The sequence below is a fragment of the Ochotona curzoniae genome, unplaced genomic scaffold (assembly GCF_017591425.1).
Source record: "Ochotona curzoniae isolate NIBS_2020 unplaced genomic scaffold, NIBS_Ocur_1.0 contig_1274, whole genome shotgun sequence".
Taxonomy (NCBI): Eukaryota; Metazoa; Chordata; class Mammalia; order Lagomorpha; family Ochotonidae; genus Ochotona; species Ochotona curzoniae.
Window position 1 is genome coordinate 9,883,825 of NW_024465023.1, and position 22,689 is coordinate 9,906,513.

Sequence of the window (22,689 nt, forward strand, 5' to 3'; positions counted from 1 at the left end):
AGATGACTCAGCTTCAGGCCCCTCCTTGACTTTCAGAGATGTTGGAGTATAAGGCAGAAGCAAATAAATATTCATACATTTGATGTAAGACAGAAAATGATGCTATAGTTTGAAAGATCCTGAGACCTAATTGAGGAATGTGTTGGATTCTCATTGTCTTCTGTTCAGATATACCTGTGAATTTTATTTTAAAAGAATCTTAAAGCAAATGTGCTTAAGAACATGGTTGGCAATCTATATTATTGAGACTTGAGGGATTCAATTAGTGATATTTTATTTTGTACCAAAAATTCGGAACCAGACAAAGGAGCCAGATAGGCAGAAATCAAATGTCTCAATTATTAGTGACAGAGGTTACTTACAGGCCTTAAAAATGGAGCAATAATGGGTATATTGTTACTATTAGCTCTAGATTAGGGAGAAATAATCCCTCCAGGTGCTGCAGATGTTGAGCCAGCATAAGCCCCAGCTAGAACTAGACAAGAGTAAGGGATCGACATTTGGGCGTCATATTGGACTGGTTAGCTAAAACTTCAGTCATCAAATCTAAGTGTGTGCCTTCATTCTGGTTTTCAATGAGAGCCTCTTTCGGTCAATGTGAGAATGTCCATCTGTATTTTATAACTATTAAAAAGGTAAATGTACCCCCATAACAGTGAAGGGAGGTTCTTCCTGATGTCTCGTACAGGAACTTCATGGGCTAGTGTAATTGCTTCTCCAAGTCTGGTTTTCTCAAGAGGAAAATAATTTGAGTGCCCCGCCCCCCGCCAAAGACTCATGTGTTAAAATTTCTATCTATGGAGTCTTAGGTTAATGGATTAAGAGTAGAACTTAATGTCTTTTCTGTTATAGCATCTTACAACAGTAAAAACAAGCTAAAACCTTTGTCTGGAAGAATATGGACTCAGGTTATTTATTTCAAGTCTCTATGAGAGCAGTCCAGTCCCAGGTTGGTGATTTCACAGATTTTCTGTTGTATGGTCTGCGGTGTCCAGTAGGGACCTCCCTGTCAAACCTCCAAGTCTGAGTCCTTTTAACTCTGGATCCCTGCCTAATGTCTAATGAGATGAAGTAAATAAATGTATGCACAATGCTTTCCCCAGAGTTACTGAAAAGGAAATATATTGGTTCTTCAATTACAACAGTTATTAAGGCATGAAACTATCAGCACTAAACTGTAAGGCACTAAACTATTTTAGAGTGGTATCCATATCTAACAGGAATTCTCAGACTTGTCCATGAATGACAGACTTTTGATAAGATATATTTATGTCCTCTGTACTTTCAGATTAAGAGTTTTTAATTGGCAAAAACTTGTGTATACCCTCTTTTAAAATATATGCACACTGGGAAATGGGTGATTGAACTGACTTAATCTTTTTATCACCACTCTGCTTTTCACTTTTTTGTGGTGAGAGCCTTAAAATTTACTCTTTCCTGTTTATAAGAATATACCACTTTGTTATTGACTGTAGTCACCATGAGCAGTAGTAGATCTCTTGAACTTTTTTCTCCTTTATAATTAAACTTTTGAAAAAAATGGGCTTTATTTTGATGTTTCTATTGTTGGTACAGTAAAATACAGTTGTACTTATATATGCTTAGTCTCAGAGACATTTGTCTTCACTTATCACATTAATCAAGTAGGGAATCTGAGGGTCATCATTAATTCCCCCTTGTTTTTCATTATCTTTCACAATCACTCCATCAACACAGTTAAAAGATTACTGAAAATATCCATGCAGGGAAAATGAATGGGGAAGAATAGCACTTGGGCCAGGAACACCCTTGGGACTCTAGGTCCAGACTATGTGGGTGTGATAATCCCAGCTCCTGCATTTGCCCATGGCCTCTGCATGATCTCGGATAACATAGTTTGTCTTTCTGCTTCAGTTTCTTCAGCTGTATAGTGGGCATAATCATATTATCTTTCTCGAAGGATTGTTTTAGTCATTAAATCAGTACCCATAAAATGCTTGGAGCGGTGCTTGGCATATGGGCTTAGCAAACACTTTTTTTTTTAAATCAGATTTTTCATGCTGGTAAACTCCTTGAAAGCAGAAAGTGTGACTCAATAATGTATTTCCAGTTTTTCCCGAGGAACCTGATACACCATGGATGTGCTGGTATTTTTATTTTTTAAAAGATTTATTTATTTATTGGAAGGTCAGATATACAGAGAGGAGGAGAGACAGAGAGGAAGATCTTCTATCCAATGATTCACTCCCCAAGTGAACGCAATGGCCGGTGCTGTGCCGATCCAAAGCCAGGATCCAGGAACTTCTTCTGGGTATCCCACACAGGTGCAGGGTCCCAAAGCTTTGGGCCGTCTTCGACTGCTTTCCCGGGCCACAAGCAGAGAGCTGGATGGGAAGTGGAGCTGCCGGGATTAGAACCAGTGCCCATATGGGATCCTGGGGCGTTCAAGGTGAGGACTTTAGCCACTAGGCCACGCTGCCGGGCTCTGCTGGTATTTTTTGAATGAGTGAACGAATGAAGAAATAATTCATATATGTAAATAGAGGAGGAAGCGAAGGAGGGATATGGGCTGTGTTTAGCAGACAGAACTTGGACTATTTGATCATTTTCACAGGGCAGAAGCGTAGGCTTATATTCCAGTTGCTCCTGAACGCCTGATGGGTAGAAGCTTTTCATTTGCTGTGATATTAGCATGTGCTGTGTGGAGGACAAAAGGGTATAGGGTGGGATTGGCCTTTAAAGACAGCTGTGCTTTAAGGATATTTTAAGTGTATTGCTCAGGTGACATTTTCCTTATTGTCAGTTGAAGAAATGCGATCTAAAGAATCTTTTGGAAAGCCAGAAATGTTCCCTGTTTTCAGAACTTGTGCTACCAACTCTTATATATTCCGTTGCAGACACTCTTAATACATAGATAGGCCTGAGTGAAATTAATTCAGCCTCATTCTGATCGCTATTCAACAAATATTATTTAAATATTTAATTATTTTTAGCGGAAAGGGAGATTTTACAGAGAGAAGGTCTTCCATCCACAGGTTCACTCCCCTAAGGGCTTCAATGTCCAGAAGCTGAGCTAACACAAAGCCAAGAGCGTTTTCCAGGTCTTCCATGCAAGTGCAGGGTCCCAAGGCTTTGGGTCGTCATCGACTGCTTTCCCAGACCACAAGCAGGAAGCTGGATGGGAAATGGAGCTGCCAGGATTAGAACCAGCGCCCATGTAGGATCCTGGTGTTTGCAGGGTGAGGATTAGTATGCTGCACCACTGCCATGGTTCCTCAAGTTTTTATAAACATCTAGTGTTCCAGGTATTACTGTGTGATGAGGATACAGAAGGAAGTTTAGTATATCCCCTCCCTGTCTTTGTAATCTGGAAGGCTGACAGTTGGACCCCAGTAGACAATTGTACAAATGATTGTCACCAAAATGTGATATGTTCATGAAAAGACTCAAAGCAGCAAAGAGTACTGAACCTTGTATGCTAAATTAACCCAGGGCATCAGAGTGTCTTAGAGGAAGTGTTGCTTAGACTGTGTTTTTCATTGGGAAAAATAAGTAAAGTTACATTTGAATGAAATCATGCTTATGGTTGACCTGCTGTCATTTCCTAAATTATGTATATGTTTCATTGCGTATTTTCCAGGTTCCTGGAGAACTTAGGCTAGTGTAATATATTTGAACAGCTCACAGATGTTCATGCTTACAGCCATGGGTGTACAAAATGTATACCCTGCTGGTCTTTATCAGTTCAGTCTGCCTCTGAGAGAATCCTCATGGAATAAATGAAATGTCAGCACTGGAAGGGAATGCATTCTTTGGGATAATTCTTTCATGTATTCTTAAAAAAAGAACCTCAACCTGGTTGATATATAATTTACATACCATAGATGCACTCATTTTTTATATGTAATGAGTCTTAATAAAATTACAAAGTTGGACAAATCCTGACCATAATCTAGTTTTAGGCCATTTTTATCTTCCCAATAGAATCTCTCTTACCTTAGACCCTATCCAATACTGATCTATATTCCATCCCTGTAGATGCTCCTGTCTTAGATACTTCACAGACACAAAACCATGTGTGTTAGTTTAGACATGGTTTTCACTGGGCACATGCCCTTAAAAAATGTCTTTTAGATTCGTCCATATTGTGACATCTGTCTGTGGTCCATTCGTTTGTCCTCTGGCTCTGTTAGTCAGTTTGCATTACCTTAACTGTAATACCCAAGAGGAGCTTCTGAGGGAGAGAAAAGGTTTGTTTTAGCTCCCAATTTGGAGATTGTAGTTCAGGATTAGGTGATCCCAAACTCCAGTGTCTCTAGGGGTTCTCATGATGGGGATAGAGGAACCATCACATGGTGGGCAGGGAAATAAAGAGGGAATCTAGGCTGAACTTGAAATCAAATGCCTGTTGCTGAAGGACTAGACTGTCATAATAGTATGGGAGAAAACAGTAAGGGGGCATAGGAGTGGAAGGGGAAATCCCCATGCTTATGGAACCGTATCATGAAAATAAAAGTTAAAAAAAATAATGATAATCAACTTCCCCAATGATATAAATACCTCTCACCAGATCCACCTCTCAGCTGTCTTAACTATGAAGTTCCCACCCTTATTCTATCACCCATTAACATTAAGAGTTTCAACATGTGCATGGGTTTAGGGAAAAGAGGTCCTGCTGCACTGGCAACAATGGGTATATCACATTTCTTTATCTGTTCATCAGTTAAGGGGCAATGGGGTTGTTTCCATTGATTGCCTTTGGTATTGTTAATAATTCTGCTGTGAACATTTGTATGAAAGCCTTTGTGTAGGCATTTTTTTCGTTTCTATAGAGTGGGTAACAAGGAATGCAATTATTGAATTGTAGAAGGAGTTTACTTTTAACCTTTTATGAAACTATAAACTGTTCTCCAGTGTGGCTGTACAATTAGCCACTCCCAAAAGCAATGTGTGAGGTTATCCATTTTGCCACAGCCTCACCAACATTTGTTTCTATCTGTATTTTTGGTTATCACCATTCTAGAGGGAATGAAATGCTGTTTCCTTGTGGTTTTATTTTGCATTTCCTTAATGAACTATAATGACGGGTAGCCTTTTCTATGCTTATTTGTTATATAAAAATTTCTGATAGTGTATCTGTTCTAAACATTTGCCCAATTGAAATTGGATTGTCTTCTTAGTATGGAGTTGTATATTCATGTATTCTAAATACACATCCTTTATCGGATACATGATCTTCAGAAATTTTCCTCATCATTTCTTTTTTTAAAAAAAGATTTATTTATTTTTATTGGAAAGGCAGATATTCAGAGAGGAAGATCTTCCATCTGATGGTTCACTCCCCAAGTGGCCACAATGGCTGGAACTGAGCCAATCCGAAGCCAGGATCCAGGAACTTCTTCCTTGTCTCCCACGTGGGTGCAGGGTCCCAAGGCTTTGGTCTGTCCTCTACTGCTTTCCCAGGCCACAAGCAGGGAGCTGGATGGGAAGTGGAGCTGCCGGGATTAGAACAGGAGCTCACATGGGATCCTAGTACATTCAAGGCAAGGACTTTAACCATTACACTATTGCATTGGGCCCTCCTCATCATTTCTTTAAGAATGTCTTTTGAAATACAAAAGTTTAAAATTTTGATTAAATCCAAATTATTGGTTTTTTTCTTTTACTGGTACTTTTAGTATCATATCTAAGACATATTTACTGAACCTAACATCTGGCAGATTGATTTTCTCCTCCTGAATTTTTTTCCCCTCAAAGTTTTATAGTTCTCATTTTTTAAAAACGTAATTCTCTGATCCATTTTGTGTATAGTCTAGCATAAGGATGTAAATTCATCTTTATGCATGAGGATAACTGGTGATCCAATCACCATTTGTTGAAAATAACATCCTTTCCTCAATCACATTAAAATCTCATCTTTTAAAAATGGTTAGCCACAGATATGTTTTATTTTGGGACTCAATCTGTTCCATTGATCTGGGTGTCTCCTACTATTATATTCTTTCTGTAGGAAGTTTTGAAATTGGGAAGTGAAATTCATCTGGTTTTGTTAATCTTTCAAGATAGTTTTGGTTCTTCTGTTACATTTTCATTTCCATATGTGGTATAGATCTAGCTTGTCAATTTATGCAAAAAAGGTCTGTGGTTTTATAGGAATTATACTGAGAAGGTCAGTTTGAGAATTTCCATGTTAACCTTTGATTCTTCCACTTTGCAAATATGGGATGTCTCTTTAAGTATTTAGATCTTGTTTTAGTTTCCTTAACAATGTTTTGTGATTTTCACTATGTGTATTTTGCATTTTGGTCATTTTTCATAGTTTGTTTGCACAACTGAAATTTATCCATATAGCAGTGAGAATTATATTTAATAAAATTATATTAGTGATTTTGTTAAATAAGTAAATTCTGTTTTGTCGCATACACACACAAACAAGTGTGAGGTGGTATTTTGATTAGCTTTGCCATAGTAACTTTTTCTATCTTGTAGGAATGTCATAAACACTGTAAGCCCAAAATATAAAGAAAAAAAATTGCAAAGTAGACATTGTGGCACAGTGGGTTAAACTACTTCTTGAGATGCCTGCATCTCATTTTGGAGTATCTGTGATTCAGGCCTGCTTCCACTTTCATTCCAGCTTCCTGTTGATGCCTATCATGGGAGGCAGCAAACGGCTCAAATACTTGGTTTTGTGCCACTTTTATGGGAGGCCTGGCTGCAGTTATGGCTCCTGGCTTCATCCTGCCCTAACCTTAGCTGTTTGCAGGCATTTGGGAATGAACTAGTGAATGAAAGATTCTCTCTCAACTCCACCACCACTCTAACTTTCAAGAATAAATACTTTTCAAAAAAGATTTATTTGTTTTGGGCCCAGCACAGTGGCCTAGAAGCTAAAGTCCTCGCCTCTCACACGCCGAGATCCCATAAGGGCATCAGTTCTAATCCCGGCAGCCCTGCTTCCCAACCAGCTCCCTGCCTGTGGCCTGGGAAAGCAGTCTAGGACGGCCCAAAGCTTTGGGACGCTGAACCCGTATGGGAGACCTGGAAGAGGCTCTGGGCTCCTGGCTTCTGATCAGCATAACTCCAGCCATTGTGGTCACTTGCAGTCATCGCATGGAAGATCTTCCTCCCTGTCTCTCCTTGTCTTTATATATCTGACTTTGCAGTAAAAATAAATAAACCTCAAAAAAAAAAAAAAGCAAACAATCTAGTTCTAAAAGCAGGCAAAAGACATGAAGAAACACTTCTCCAACGAGAGTGTAATAGACCAGTAAGCACAAGGAAAGGTAGTCAGTACTATTTGCCTTTAGGGAAATGCAAATGAAAAGCATGATGAAGCATCGCTATCATACTTGTTCAAATAGCCAATATTGGACTAGAAATACCAATTGTTCATGAGGATGTGGAATGATTAGAATGCTTGTACATTGCTGTGGAGTTGGGCACTGCAAAAACAGTATAACTACTCTGGAAAATGACTTGGCATTTAAAAAAATAAAGTTAACCTTATCCTTTCTTATAACAAAGCAATCCCACTCTGGATACTTTTCCTGGAGAAATGAAAACACTTTAATGTAGAGACTGGCTCATGGGTGTTCAGGGTAACTGTGTTTGGGATATCCAAAAGCGGGAGACAGGCCAAATGTCCCTCAATAGGTAAGGAAATAAATCAAGCCTGGTGCCTTCTTACATCAGAGTAGTCCTCAGTGGTAGGAATGGCACACTGGTTTTCAGACTACTTGGATAAATCTCATTGTCATTAAATTGAGTAAGGGAAGCCAATCTCAAAAGGTCATTACTGTCTGGTTCCATTTATTTAACTTCCTTGAACAGGTAGAGCTCTAGTAATGGAAAACAAATCAGTGAGTGTTCCTGAAGGTGGAAGTGCCAAGGGCTAGTACAAGAAAGTTGGGGGTGGGGGGTTGAAGACGTCTTCTGTGTCCTTCTTGTACAATCTGTATATGTGTTCAACTTCATAAAGCTATGCACCCACCAAGTTTTATTGTATGACAATTAAAAAAGAAAAAAAGCAGCATCAAGAAAGCTTAAAAAAAAGAGAGACAAAATAAGCCATAGACCTGGAAAATTTTTTCCAGTTATATTTTCAAAACACTTATATCCAGAACCTACCAAGATCTCCTACAATTCAATAAAATCCACCAACTTAAGACATGACAAAAGATTTGACCGATGAGACAGACATGTTGGGAAAGAAGATATGCAGGGGCCCATAAAACCATGAACAGATACTCAGTGACTTGAGGCATTAGTGAAGTGCAGATTAAAACTGTAATAAGATACCACTGATACTTCCTAAACAGGCATCATCCAAAGACCATAACAAGTGTTGTTGAACGTGTAAACACACTGTAACTCACTTGCTGCTAGTGATAAGGGGGCACATAGTATCCCAAATGAAAAACAATTTGGCAATTTCTTAAATAGGAATTTGCCATAGGACACAGAAATTGTTCTGCTCCTATCCTAGAGAAATGATACATGTGTCCACACCGATTTGATTTTATGTAAATGTTTGCAGCAACATTATTCACAATGACAAAAAGAGGAAATGAAGCAAATACCCTCCAATTAGTAAATGGATAAACAAAATATGGTATATCCGTAAGGTAAAATACTGTTTGGCAATAAAGAAGAGTGAGGTACTAATACATGCCTTTCAACATGAGTGAGCCTTAAAAAACATGCCTAGTGAAAGACGCTAGACACAAAAGAACATTTATTTGTGAAATACATAGAAAATGTGTCCCCTACAGGGACAGAAAGTAGATCAGTGGTTGTCTGGGGATGGGAGCAGGAAATAGTGGCTGAAAATGGAAATGTGCCGAAATCAGATTGTGGTGATGGTTATACAGCTCTGTTGAAGATATGAAAGGTTGTGCACTTAACTGAATTTTATGGTGTATAAATTGTATCTTAATAAAATTCTTCCAAAAATATTTTACTGTATGTTCAAACAGGAGCAAAAGTATTTTTAATGAATTTACCTTAAAACGAATCCATGAATGAACAGACTAACCACATACTTAAGTAGCAGAGCAAGTAGAAAAAGATTGGAAAGACAGTAGCATTCCTTCCCCAAACCAGTTAACGTATGTAACCGCAACCCGAAGTTACTGACACTGCTGAAATCCTGTGAATTCTCTTTATTCACTGAGCAGTACAAAGATACTTGGAAAATTTTGTGGGAAAATTGAGTTATAAATTTATTCTGTCTTTTTTTTTTCTTTTTTTAGTTTTTGAGATGACATTTTTAGTTTATATTACAGTCAAGGGCTTAATGCTCTACTAAAAAACAGATCAATAAGTAAAATGTAAAAAGACCCTAGGTCAGTGGGAATATAGTCAAAGGCCTATAATCAAATGGAAAGAGAGGAAAGAAGGGAATATCTTTATATTCTTAGAATTGTGTCCATGAACTACATTGAATCTGTTCTCCTTGTGTTATTATTATATTAACGTAAGAGTATCAGAAAAAGACAAATTATTTAAGTGCAGAAATATTTTACATCCATAGTTTTCTATGGCATACCTGTTTATGTGAACTTTTTGAAGACCGTGTGTGCAAGCTGAACATTCATAATCTAAAAGTACAAAATCTGAGATGTCTGGAATCTGAAGTTTTTGAGAGCTGACATGCTCAAAACATTTTCCATTTGGTGGAGCATATGTTTAGCCTAGCAGCTGAGATGCCCATATTCTACATCAGAGTACCTGGGTTTGATTGTTGACTCTGGCTCTTGATGCTAGTTCCTTGTGAATACAGACCCCAGGAAGCAGTGGTGATGATTCAAGTAATTGGATGCCTGCCATCTACATCAAGGATCTGTGTTGAGTTCCCCGTTAGATAACCTGGGACTTACCCAAGCTAGGCATGGCAGGAAGCAAGACACATTTGCTCACCAGATTCTCAGATAGAAGATAATCACCAAGAAATGCCTTTGCAGCATAGGAGATACAGAGTGTGCGTTCAGAATTTGATGTTCAAGAAGAAAAGGTGGCAAAGGTTGCAGAGCCTATTCCAGTGCCAGGCAGCAAGTATGCAGTGGGCCTTGACTGCAGTAGATGTTGTCTGCCTCATGGGGGCATTCAGCATTGTCACCAGCAGGGCAACAAGAATGTAAATTAGACGAGCACTCCTCAGTCTCAGGCCTGATGGCACACATGTGGTACCTCCTGTCTTGCTCTGTGCAAGGGACCGCAGCAGTTCAAAGCTCCTGTGCAGGAGGAAGGAGAAATAGATACACCAGCAAGACTGATTATGTATCAGACTTATCATCCATGAACCCCCTTCTCACCTATGACCAGCAGTGAAGAAGAATAGGAGAACCAGGGAGAAGATAGCCAAGGCCAGCAGCCACTTTGGTGTAGAGACCCCACAACTTCTGTTATTAACACAGACACATCAAAGTCTCCCACTAGAAGATGGCCAAGTGGCTGCCGCTTGGCAAGTTCCCTTCAATGCCAAACAGGACAGGGCTGAGTAAATGCCAGATCACTGTCTCTGTGGTTGTCTGGTGGCTCATCTGACAGCAAGAAATGTATACAAATGCCTGTGACAAGACCCAAACTAGGGTCTCATATGATGGCTCAATGATTAAATCATCACTTTGCAAGCACTAGGATCCCATATGGGCACTGGTTCATGTCCTGGCTGCTCCACTTCCCATCCAGCTCCCTGCTTGTGTGCTGGGAAATCAGTTGAGGATGACCCAAAGCCTTGGGACCCTGCACCCACGTGGGAGACCTGAAAGGAGCTCCTGGCTCCTGGCTTTGGAGTGGCTCAACTGCAGCCATTGTTGCTATCTGGGAAGTAAACCAGTGAATGGAAGATCTTCCTCTCTGTCTCTCCTTCTCTCCACAAATCTGATCTGTCTTTCCAAAATAAATAAATTAATAAAATAAAATAGAAGATGTAAACTAAAGATTGGAAATGCAGACCTTACATGCTTGCAGTTTTCTTTTACCAGACAGCTAGAACCTTTTCCACTATGGAATTTCTGCTATTTTTCCACTAACTAATCTTTTTTTTTTTTTTTTAATGACAAACTTTTTTTGTTGTTGTTGAAAAGTCTGTTTTTATCGCAGACTAGGCACCCTGCTGTTCTGTGGAATGTCAGAACCAATTATGTTCACTTGACTGCATCTCATTCTGTCTGTGATAAAGGAAATGGCAAGGCTAATAGCTTGCTATGATTGCTTTATGCTGTGTATGTCTGTTAGAAAATTGCACTGTAGCCCATAAAATGTACAGGTATTTCATGTTAAACCTAAATTTAAATACAGTATTAAAAAGTCTGGTTTTTCTCATGTTTTAAAGGTTTTAATTATTTTATATCTGAGCTTATTAAAAATTTAGTTTTTATTTATAGGAAAACCTTATAGATTGATTTTTCACTGAAACTGGAAAACTAAGTATCTGCTAATATGGGTCAATAATGATAGAAGTAGTAATACTAGTAATTGTGCATTGCTGACATGGGCTTTGGCGTAAATGACCACATTTTTCTCCATTTTAAGTATTATTATTTGGTATCCAACAATGTCTCATGAATTTTCATTTCCCTTGGTGATGAGCCCTTACAGAACATTATATCTAAGAAGGCACTTCAAAAGTTCATGGAAAATGCATGTTGTTAAAAATATACTGTGTATGGAATTTTAAAAATTGCACTCAAAGGAAGTTATTTTTTAATTCTACATTTCTGTTTTCATTGTTATATTGTATGTTTAAAAATGTGTGTAAAGGTGCCAGACTTCATGTATTTCGTATATACAATTTTATGTGCATAATACTTCCCACCGTACCTCCCTCTTCCTTCCTTTCTGTTTTATTTTAATTTTTTGCAGCAACGTACTTTTAGTTTACTTTATAACCACAGGCTTAATCCTCCTCTAAATAAGGAATTCAACAAATAGAAAGTAGAAAGATCATTGAACCTCAGAAATGTAGACTGGGGTTATAAAACAATAATTATATCTCAAGATGGTTTATTACATTATTTTTTAAAGAGTTATTTATTTTGATTAGAAAGGCTGATTTATAGAGAGAAGGACAGACAGAAAGATCTTCCATCTGCTGCTTTACTCCCCAAATGGCAGCAATGGCTGGAGCTGAGGCAATCCAAAACCAGGAATTTCCACCGGGTCTTCTATGCACGTTCAAGGTCCCAAAGCTTTGGGCCATCCTCTGCTACTTGCCCAGGTCATAAGCAGGAATCTGGATGGGAACTTGAACAGCTTGGACATGAACCTACAAGCCAGTGCTTGTAGGCAGAGGATTAGCCCATTGAGCCATTGCACTGGCCCCTATTACATTGTTTTGTACTCTACTTTTGATGAACATTCTGAACCACTCTTGTAGAAGATAACCAACATTTTTCTTTTTCTCATGTAGCTTTCTCTATTAACAGCAGGTGAGATGGGTGAGCAGTCTGTCATTCTGAATTTTCATATTGCGAACGAAGAACTGAACACAGAGGGGAGTCTGAAATTTTTCCTCCTGAGAGAGAATTGTAAAAAGTTTCTGATAGTCATGTATGGGGTTTTTCTCTATGTTTCAGTCACTTTTACTTGGGTACAGTTGATGCATGCCCAGTACCTGGGGAGCAAGACTGCTTTCTCATTCATGGAGTTGCATGCTTATACGATTTTGCTGGTTTTTCTTTTTCCCTAATGGAAAAGCCCTACTAAGAAGGAAGGAGATGCGAAGACTTCCAGCTGCTTGTCCTTGTAGCTTAGCCATGACCCCCAAGAAACAAGCTTTCAGTCCCCTGATTCATGACTGCTCAAATTTACACCACAGTGTTGGGCTTCCCAAAGGATGTAATTACTTTCTCCATGGTATCCAGAAGTTGAAACCACCTCAGCAAAACTGTTCCCCTGCCGCCCCTTCTTCTGATGTATGATGAAGCAAGTTGCATTTATAGCAACTAGAAATTCCAGCGGCCTCCTTGCTGGCAGCTGGTACCTGGCGGAGAGACCGGCATGAGGAATGCCACTGGGGGAAATCAGGGCTCAGCAGTTTTGCCCTGTGCCATGATGGGGAGCACGTACACCTCTGCTTCTCATCCGACTATCCTGTACCAGAAAGTCTGAGAAATAGGACACGATCTGGTGGTGAAAGTTCTGAGTGTCATAATGTTCACCCAAGTGCCATGTGGTCCTCCTTTTGGCTAAGGCCAGAAGACATGGAGCGCAACCCTTTCAGAAGGAGCGTACCGTCAGCTCGTGGGATCCACCCCCTCACTCCAGTTGCTTAGATTGCCTCTACCTTGGTTAGTTGCTGAAAAACCGGCAGTGCCATTATTCCCACGTTTTATGTATCCTTCCTTGGTTCTGATCTTTTTTCTTTGCTCTTGACTTCACTTCAGGTCTTATCGTAGGGGTGATTTTAAGATACGGCACCCCGGCCACCAGTGGCCGCGACAAGTCCCTGAGCTGCACCCAGGAAGACAGGGCCTTCAGCACCTTGCTAGTGAATGTCAGTGGGAAGTTCTTTGAATATACCCTGAAAGGGGAGATCAGCCCTGGCAAGATCAACAGTGTGGAGCAGAATGACATGCTGCGCAAGGTGAGCTGGGGCCCTGGTCCTTAATAGTGAGCTAATAAGCCAACAGTGAAATCAATCCTATGTTAAGGAACAATCTCATCCCTAAACCATAGCAAACATATGGGGCATTGATAATTAAGAACTGAAAAGCTGAGTGGGGAAACAAGCTGAGTGGGGATTACAAGTCCATTATACAATCAGCATTCTCCATCAGCTACAGATGTCTTGTGTCATGCTGCACAGGTATTTAAGAACTTACTCTCATTGATCATTTATGCCATTGACTAAATGAATGTTCAGGGAAAGAAGAAGTTCTTGTTGGAATTTTGAGTCTGGCTTGGTATTTGGTGCTTTGTTGTTAACATGATGCTTTGGATGCCCACGTGCATAGCAGAGGGCCAGGACTGAATTCCACATCCACTTTGGATTCCGGCTTCCTGTTAATTCACACTGAAAAGATAGCAGCCAGTGGCTCAAGTCCTTAGGTCCCTAGGTCCCTGCCTCCCATGAGGGAGATATAAATTGACTTCCTGGGCTTCTAACTTCAACCTGGCCAAGCCCTGTAGACATTTGGAGAGTACACCTGCAGATGCAAGTGTTTGCTTACTCTCTGTCCTAGTAAAAGTAAGTAAAGAATGATGTACAAAAAAAAAAAAAAAAAAAAAGAAATTTGAGCTTGGGCATTGTTTTTTGGAAATTTAACAATGGGGTGTTAAAATTACTCTATGGGACAAAGCGTTATGAGTCCACATGCATGTGATTTTCAGGATAAGTAAGAGATCCCTCATATTGGATAGAAAAAGGGGAAAAAACAGGAGACGATACCAACCAATTTCCATTTTTAGACTGCTAGGAGGTGAGGGCTGATTTTGCTATCATTACAAAAGCTGTTCTGATCTCTGCTGCTTGAAATGATGCTGCATAAGACAGAGACAGCTGAGACAATAAGGCAGCTTGCTGTTGCACTTTGGTGGGGTGGGGGTGGGACGAGGCACAAGGAGGTGGCTGGGTTGACATGAAGACTAGACGTGAGACTAGCCATGAGGAAGTCCTTGTGCAGCTTTATACATTGCTGGGTTTGATGACCTGCAGCAGGTTCTGCTCCCTTGGGCCCCAGTTTTATCACATGGGATAGGCATTGTTCAAGGTTCCTTCTCATTTTGACATCCCCTGCTTTGCAGATTACTCTTATCTTTAGCAAGAAGATAGACTAAAACATAATCTGGAAGAACAAATCTACTTTGATGAGGTTAACACCTCCAATTTCTTTTTGAAAAAGATTTATTTGTTTGTTTTTTATTTGAGTTACATTTACAGAAAGATAAGGGGTGGGAGGGAGTAAAAAGGGAGAAAGAATGAGAACAAGAGAGAGAGAGAGAAAAAAAAACTTCCATCAGCTGATTCATTCCCCAGATGACCACAACAATCAGAGCTGGGCCAGTCTGAAGCCAGGAGCTTCTTCCAGGGGCCCAAGGACTTGGGTCATCTTTTACTGCTTTCCCAGGCAGATAAGCATGGAGCTGGATTGGAAGTGGAGCAGATGGGACTTCAACCAGCACTCATGGGATGTTGGTACCACAGGCAGAGGCTTAACTTACTATGCCACAGAACTGGCCCCTTAATAATATCTCCAGTTTCCAAAGAAAAAACTAACATTTTAAACATTTAAATTTTTTATTTGAAAGAGATAGAGAAGGAGAAACAGGAGATTTTCCACCTGCTAGTTCACTCCCAAGTGGCCAAAACAACTGGAGTTACATCAGTTTGAAGCCAGGGTTCAGGAGTATCCTCCAGGTCTTATGTGGGTGCAGAGGCCCAAGCACTTTGGTGTTCTTCCACTGCGTTCCCAGGCCATAAGCAGGGAGCTAGTTCAGACCTGGAGCACACAGAATTTGAACTGGCAACCATATAGTATACTGGCACTGTAGCTGGAGGCTTGACCTGATGTGCCATGGCACTGGCCCTGAAAAGGCTAACTTTTAATCATTAGAACAGTGATTTAAAATAATTTTGGTAAGAAAACCAATTTACTGATATTAAAAATTCTTTAAGAAAGTTAGCTAGCGTGTTTGGTGGGATGCTTAATTTTTGCGGGGGGGGGGGGTATTGTAAGACTTTGCTCTTAGAGTTTCAAGCTGGGGCCACTGTTGTGGCACAGCACAATAAATCACCACTTGTAATCTCAGCATGCCATATTGGAGTGCTTGAGTCCTAACTGTTCCACTTCAAATCCAGCTCCCTGCTGATGTGAATGGGAAGGTAACAGATGATAGTGCTAGGACTTGGGTTTGTGTCACCCATATGGGAGAGCCAAATTGAGTTCCAGACTCCCAGTTTTGGTTGCATCCTTTTGGGAGACTGAACCAGTGGGTAAGATATACCTCCTCCCTCCCTGTATCTCACATTCTGTGTCACTCTGCTTTGCAAATAAATAAATCTTGACTGAAAAAAATTGGGCTGTTTCTATTTGTTGTTGAAAACCACTGGCCAGAAGCTTCCTGTGAGTTCTCAAAATTGCATTGAATGGTTGTGTCATACTTATTAGAACAATATAGCAGGACCGTTTTGTCATGAGTTACAAGTGCTGCGAGGAGAACCTTCCAGTTTGCAGGAGAGTTGTAGCTGCTCTTCTGGGATGAGTTAATGTTTTCACATTTCTGTTATTTGCTCGAAGTATTCAAGCTTTAGTCAGTGACTTCAAATAGGGAACAGATACTCTAATGCCAGTTGGTATTAAAATTGTTTTTTTTTTCTGTTTAAATGTCTAGGTGACATTTGACCCAGAGGTATTTTTCAACATTTTGCTGCCTCCGATTATTTTCCATGCTGGCTATAGTCTAAAGAAGGTAAGAAGGCTTAGTTTTTAAAATCATTTGTTTCTCGAAGCCTGTGGATCTTTGCGCTAATTTACCTGCATTATTTAGTTTTCTCTTCTCTCCAGGATGGCTTATTACCATGTTTTGCACCCACTCAGAGACTTTGGTTGACTCATTACCAGTGATTCATCTCTGTTTTAAAATCTGGGGCGCTGAGACATTGCCAGTGGGAATGTTAAATGGTACAGATGCTCTGGAAAACAAGTTGGCAGTTCCTTACGAAGGCCCAGCATTTTCCCGCCTAAAGCGTTATCTGAGAAGTGAAAACTTAAGTTTATGCAAAGACCTTAGCAATGGTGCTCCTCACGGGCCACCTCCAGGACTGAGGACACGTTCCGTGAAACACCCATGTCAATCAGAGTCATAGTCACAGATAAGGAGGTTGCAAATTGATAGATTCTAGGAACTGTGGGACTTGCGAGGGTAACCTCTTGCCCAGGGTTGATGCCAGAGGAGAAAGCACTTTGCACAAGGGGGCCAAGACTACAGGTCAGGGTCAAGTTCATTTTCCCTTGCAGAGATCAGGGATGCCTCATGGTGTCACCTTCAGAGAGGAGGGGATGGGGAAGAGGAATTGGACAGAGACCCCCTCCCCATGACATGCATGTTTGAGGAGCAGAATACTGTGCGTGTTCCCACACCCCAGCCTGTCACGTCTGTGCACATGCGCGTGGAGTGCCGTGCTTTTGAACTTGAAATGATGAATAATGCATGTGATGGTATGGGGCTGAATCAAGGTTATGCCCCGACTTCAAGGCCAAGTGTTATTCCTTTGTACTACACTGGCTCTAGAAGTAAGTTTCCTGTATATCCCACCCCCTAAAAGGTGTTTTGGGAGGTTGCCAAAGTTGTCTGAATCTCTGTGTTGATTATTGAAGTATAATAGATAAAGATAGCTATTATGAGTATAAATAATATTAGTCTTCACTGAAGAATTTGGGGGTCATGTTGGGATCAGATTGAATGGATAATGAGGAATTTGGCATTTTAAATAACTAATCTTCGTGTGTAATCAAAGTCATAGTTGTTTTCAAAAGAAACTAAATCATGGCTTGCAAAAGCCTCTGTAATGTGGATGAACATGTTAGTGTGTTGAATAACCTTCCCTTTATCAGCCTTATTTTCTCAAAAGAAAAGCAAATAACAAGCTCTGTCAGTTCGTGGCTGAGGCTGTTGTTGAAATGTTAGCTCTTCAGGTTATCAACCGTTGGTTTAGACACTTCTCTTTGAAAATAGTCTTCACAGAGGAACTTCAGTTGCCATCTGTGATTAAACCTGTTGTCAGTTAAATGTTCAGTAAACATTTCCCCACTTAGATGATGGTCTGTGAATAGACACTTGGACTAATGCACATAAACCCGTAGGCACACATGGGCCTTTTGGTGATTTGATTTTGTGCCACTACCCTACCTTATGCTTATTTATAAGACACTCAAAAGCAAAAAACACACTGACTAAACCCCTCATTTTGGGCTCACTTCTGTCACTGACATGTTAAAATGTGTTGATGAGAGGAAGAAGAAACGAGTTTAAGAAACCAGGAGGTAGCAATGTAACAATGCCATAGCTAGAAAGTAGGATGCTATGTGGAAGAGGGAGAGAGGGAGGAAGCAAGTGCTCTTTAAAAAATTATTTATTTTTATTAGGCAGGTTTACAGAGACAAGGAGAGACAGAAAGAAAAATCTTTCTTCCACTGGTTCACTCGCCAAATGGCTGCAACAGCCAGAGCTGAGCCAGTCTGAAGCCAGGAGCCAGGAGTTTCTTCCAGGTTTCTCATGTAAGTGCAGGGTCCCAAGGTTTTGGGCCATCCTCTGCTGCTTTCCCAGGCCACAAGCAGGGAGCTGGATGGGAAGTGGAGCATTCTGGACATGAACCAGTATGTATATGGGATCCTGATGCTTGCAAGGTGAGGATTTAGCCACTGAGCCATTGTGCCGGGTCCCAGAGGCTCTTCTGCATTGGTTTACTCCCTGAATGTGTATAATGGTCAGGGCTGGCTGGGGCCAAAACCCTGAGCTGAATCTCCCAGGTAGGTGGCAGAAACCCAATTACTTGTGCCATCACCACTGCCTCTCAGGGTTTGTATCAGCTGGAAGCTGTTCGTCAGGAATCAGAGGTAGAATCGTACCCAAGCCCTGCGATTTAGAACACAGGTGTCTTAACTGATGTCTTCGTGGTTAAGTCACATTCCTCCAGGCTTAGATCCTTAAGGGTTTCCATGGCATGACATCATCTTTCATCTCACAGTTCTCTAACTACAGGGAGAGAAGTAGAGGAGACTCTGAATCACTCCTGGCCCAATATAGATAGGATGGAAGATCTGGGACCCCAGTCAATCTCTCCTGTCCTTTCTTCTCCAGGGGAAAGCAGTGGGAATTGAAGAGCTCCGTAGCAGGAAAGCTTGTATGGTGAGCGTGCCATGTGCCAGAGTGAGGAAACTGACTGGGAGGATCTGGGGAAGTGGCTTAGTGGATGTGTGATGGTAGACAGTGCACATCATGCCTCTGAGCGTTAGATTTGTACCATATAAGGTGCTCCAGATAATACCTGTGTGATGGTGTCACTGTGAGAAATGACAGGGCTAAATAATATATGTGAAAGTACTCTGTGAACTAGGAAGTGTGCTTTTAAGTACTAGGTGTGACACACAAATAAGTGATAGGTCTCTTTAAGGTGCGAGAAAATTTCAGGGCCCAGCACAGTAGCCTAGTGGTGAAATCCCCACCTTGCATCTACTAGGATCCCATATGTGTGCCAGTCCTAATCCCAGCAGCTCCACTTCCCATCCAGCTCCCTGCTTGTGGCCTGGGAAAGCAGTGGAGGATAGTCCAAAGCCTTGGGACCCTGCACCTGCGTGGGAGACCTGGAAGAAGTTCCTGGCTCCTGGCTTCGGATTGGCTCATCTCTGGCCATTGCAGCCAGTTGGGGAATGAACCAGCAGATGGAAGAAATTTCTGTCTCTCCTTTCTGTAAAACTGCCTTTCCAATAAAAGAAATAAATAAGTCTTTAAAAAATTCAGTTTACATCAACAGATATGAAGGCAAGATGGATAATTGCTTATGCGTATTGGGGGTGGGGTGTGTGATATATTAGAATATATTATCTATGTGATTTTGGTGGAAGATTTATATTCCTGATTTTTTTTTTTTTTTACTTCAACTGATGTCATGAATATGAATTCATCTGATACATAATGTTCCCCGTCCCCAAGATAGTCTGTGGTAGGGCTTTCCATGGGCACACAATTGTTGGCTTTTTTGAAGTCTAATTAAAACATGAAAAACAAACAAACATTGGTGTATAAATGTATTAGTCTGAGAAAAAAAGGATTCAGGATAATGGCTTAAGAAACACAGTTGTATTCATAACATGGATAGTGAGCGCCCTCATTTGGTAACTGTTGGTATGGTAAGCCCTTGAAACATTCCTTCCTGAGCATGTGACTTAGGATCACACTGCATCCCTTTGCTTTGCGTGGTAGCAGTTTATATAAACCCAATGAGGTTTATTTGAGCTGCGATGCTTGCTAATTGAAAACAATGCATCCCTTGCCAGGTTCACAGCCTCCCATGGGGCAAGCACTGGGGGAGGCAGAAGCCGAGGCCTCAGACCCTGTGTCTTCTGTGCAGACCAGAGAACACCTGCAGTCATTTTGTGCATATTGTTCATGGTGACTGCCTGACTTTTTGTTGTCTTTTCCTTGTGTTCCTCAGTTGGCATGCAGAAGCTCTGCTTGCCTGCTTGCTTCCTTTCTCTCTCTCCCTTTCTTCCTTCCTTTTTTCTTTTTAACTTTTAGAAATAGTGTTCTTACCCCTGTTTGACTAGGATCTGGGGAGATTTTTTCTTGTTTTACCCTCATCAGAATATCCTACAGGCCTAATGACTTGTAAGATGTGAGCCCATATGTAGTGTGTGTGTGTGTATTTGTCTGTTTTAGGGTAACCAATGAGTGTGAGAAAATTGCAGGTTTTTTGTGCCTCTTTCTGAACCATTGCTAGATATTGTATTGGTATAAGTTTTATCCTAGATGAACTTGTCTACCTTGAATGGAAGGAACTACCAGTTTGTTTCTCATTTCTCCACGTCCATCTTTATGTTCCCTCTCGCCCAGCCTCCGAAGATGGAATCCAGGTTAATATAAAGAGCTGCCTCAAGTCCTGAAAGCAGATATTTAAGATTAAATCTGTAAAAATGATTGGTCTAAGGCTCCATTGAAGTAAAGTCAGTACTAACCCTGAAAAACTTCAACAATCTCCAGCATCAAAGTTCTCTTCCGGTTTGCAACTTGGAAACAGCGTATTTAAGACTAAAGAGATTGCCTTCCCCTGGGTGGTGGTTTGAATCAACCTGTGTCTTTGCATCAAAACAAAAAAGAAAATGATTGGGTTATTTATGCATACCAACACACACACACACACACGTGTACGTAGTTATTTTGTATAATCAGCGTGAGTAGTTTTGATTCATACCTTGGTGATTTGCTCGGTGATTGGCAATGCAGAAGATATTTAAAACCATGGTATTTAAGGCTATGTAGCCTGATTCAGGAGTAATCTCTGTTCTTTCCTGATGTAACAGAAGCAGCTCGTAGAGTTTCATGTTCGGAAGACCTTTGACATGTTTCTTATATTCGCTGTCCAAAATCCCAGTGTAATTTCTGTTGCTTTGTTTTTTGTAGAGACACTTTTTCAGGAACCTTGGGTCCATTCTGGCCTATGCCTTCCTGGGGACTGCCGTTTCCTGCTTCATTATTGGGTGAGTGAACTTTTTCACAAGACTAAAAACAGCATATTTTCCCACGGGATGAGGTCCACCTGGCTACCACGAATGTCATCTTTTGATGTTTGTGATCATGACACTTAGAATGGACAGTTAAACTCTCCAGTATGGTAGCTGTGCATCATTCAGTTCAAGTTACAGTTTCATTCGAGGCAGGCATTTGGTATAGTTAGCTAAGATACTATTTGGGATGCCTGTATTCCACATTCCATGTCAGAGTGCTTGGGCTGGAGTCCCTGCTCTGCTTCTAATTACAGCTTCTTGTTAATATGTATGCGCTGTTGGGAGCTGCAGGTGATGGGTCAAGCAGTTGGGTTCCTGCCACCCATGTGGGAGACCCAGACTGAGCTCCTGGTTTTTGGCTAGGTCCAACCCAGGCTGTTATCGACATTTGGGGAGGTGAACCAGCAGATGAAAGATCTCCACGTCTTCTCCCTGTGCTTCTCTCTCCTCCTTCGTCTCATAATGCCAGGAAGGAAAGGAGTACTTAGAAGTTAAACAAACAAAAGAGACATGGGTCATGTCAAATGGACACAAGAGAAAACCTTATGTAAAGCTACTCTTTCTCCTTTCTGTACTGTACCATTAAAAAGTCACTGGGCACAGCTCATATGCAAAGTAGAATGGGAAGGGCTAAGTTACATCCCAGATTAACATTAACGGCGACAAGCCATGACATGATGATATGTATCCTTAATGTTGTGGGATAAGAAGGGCACTTGGCCTCTCTAAGTCTTCCACCCAAAGGCACATTACCTCCATGGAACCATGAGAGAAAATCAGACAAATCTGAACTACAGGACATTATACCAAATGTTTTAACCAGTACTCTTCCAAACCCATAGGCACTGATATACATGGTCGTAGGCTAAAATGAGTCAACTCCGTAACTCTTTTCACTCTCTTAACCCCACAACTAATGTAATTATACACCTGTATGCATCCATGCATCACACTTCTGTAATCTGTGCTACCAGCCCTTTGAACACTCCTTCACTGCCCCCATTTTTTTTAAGTTGTCCTATAGGAAATGCGCACCAGCCAAGCTGAGAGTAGAATCCCCTTAGATCACATCATATCCTGCACAGCAGCAGATCCTGGCCCATGCAAAGAGGGAGGCTGGCTGTGCACATAGACACATAAGGGATATATAGAGAGGTTGGCCTTTCTCCCCTTTGAAGTAATTCTGGATGGAGAGGACAGTGAGCAGGTCACTTACTGAGAGCTGTGTGCCAAGCCTCCCTGCCAGGCCCGTCATTTCTAGCACTTCAAATACACTATCTTCGAAGCTTTTGAGTTTTTGTAGTAGCAATTTATTACACATGATGTGGAGCTCTCCCTTCCCTTCCCCATTGTGACCTGGCTGCTTAAGATGTCTTTTCTCATTGCTAATTGAACACCTGCTTCATCGCTGCTATAGTTGTTAGTCCACACAACCTTTTTTATTTCGTTATTATTTTCCATAATACAGTTTTATAAGGTA

The 22,689-nt window shown here is 40.9% G+C and overlaps 1 protein-coding gene across 5 annotated transcripts in view; it reads left to right on the top strand.

Annotated features, from left to right (window-relative positions):
• SLC9A7 (solute carrier family 9 member A7) overlaps positions 1 to 22,689 on the top strand; it is a 132,544-nt gene that overhangs the window by 46,318 nt on the left and 63,537 nt on the right. For 4 of the 5 annotated variants that reach the window (XM_040999518.1, XM_040999542.1, XM_040999527.1 and 1 more), the window contains exons 2-4: positions 13,371 to 13,570; positions 16,318 to 16,395; positions 21,106 to 21,182. In XM_040999518.1, coding sequence (XP_040855452.1) covers positions 13,371 to 13,570; positions 16,318 to 16,395; positions 21,106 to 21,182 — 355 coding nt within the window. The remainder of the gene's footprint in view (positions 1 to 13,370; positions 13,571 to 16,317; positions 16,396 to 21,105; positions 21,183 to 22,689) is intronic. The other variant, XM_040999549.1, reaches the window with a different exon arrangement.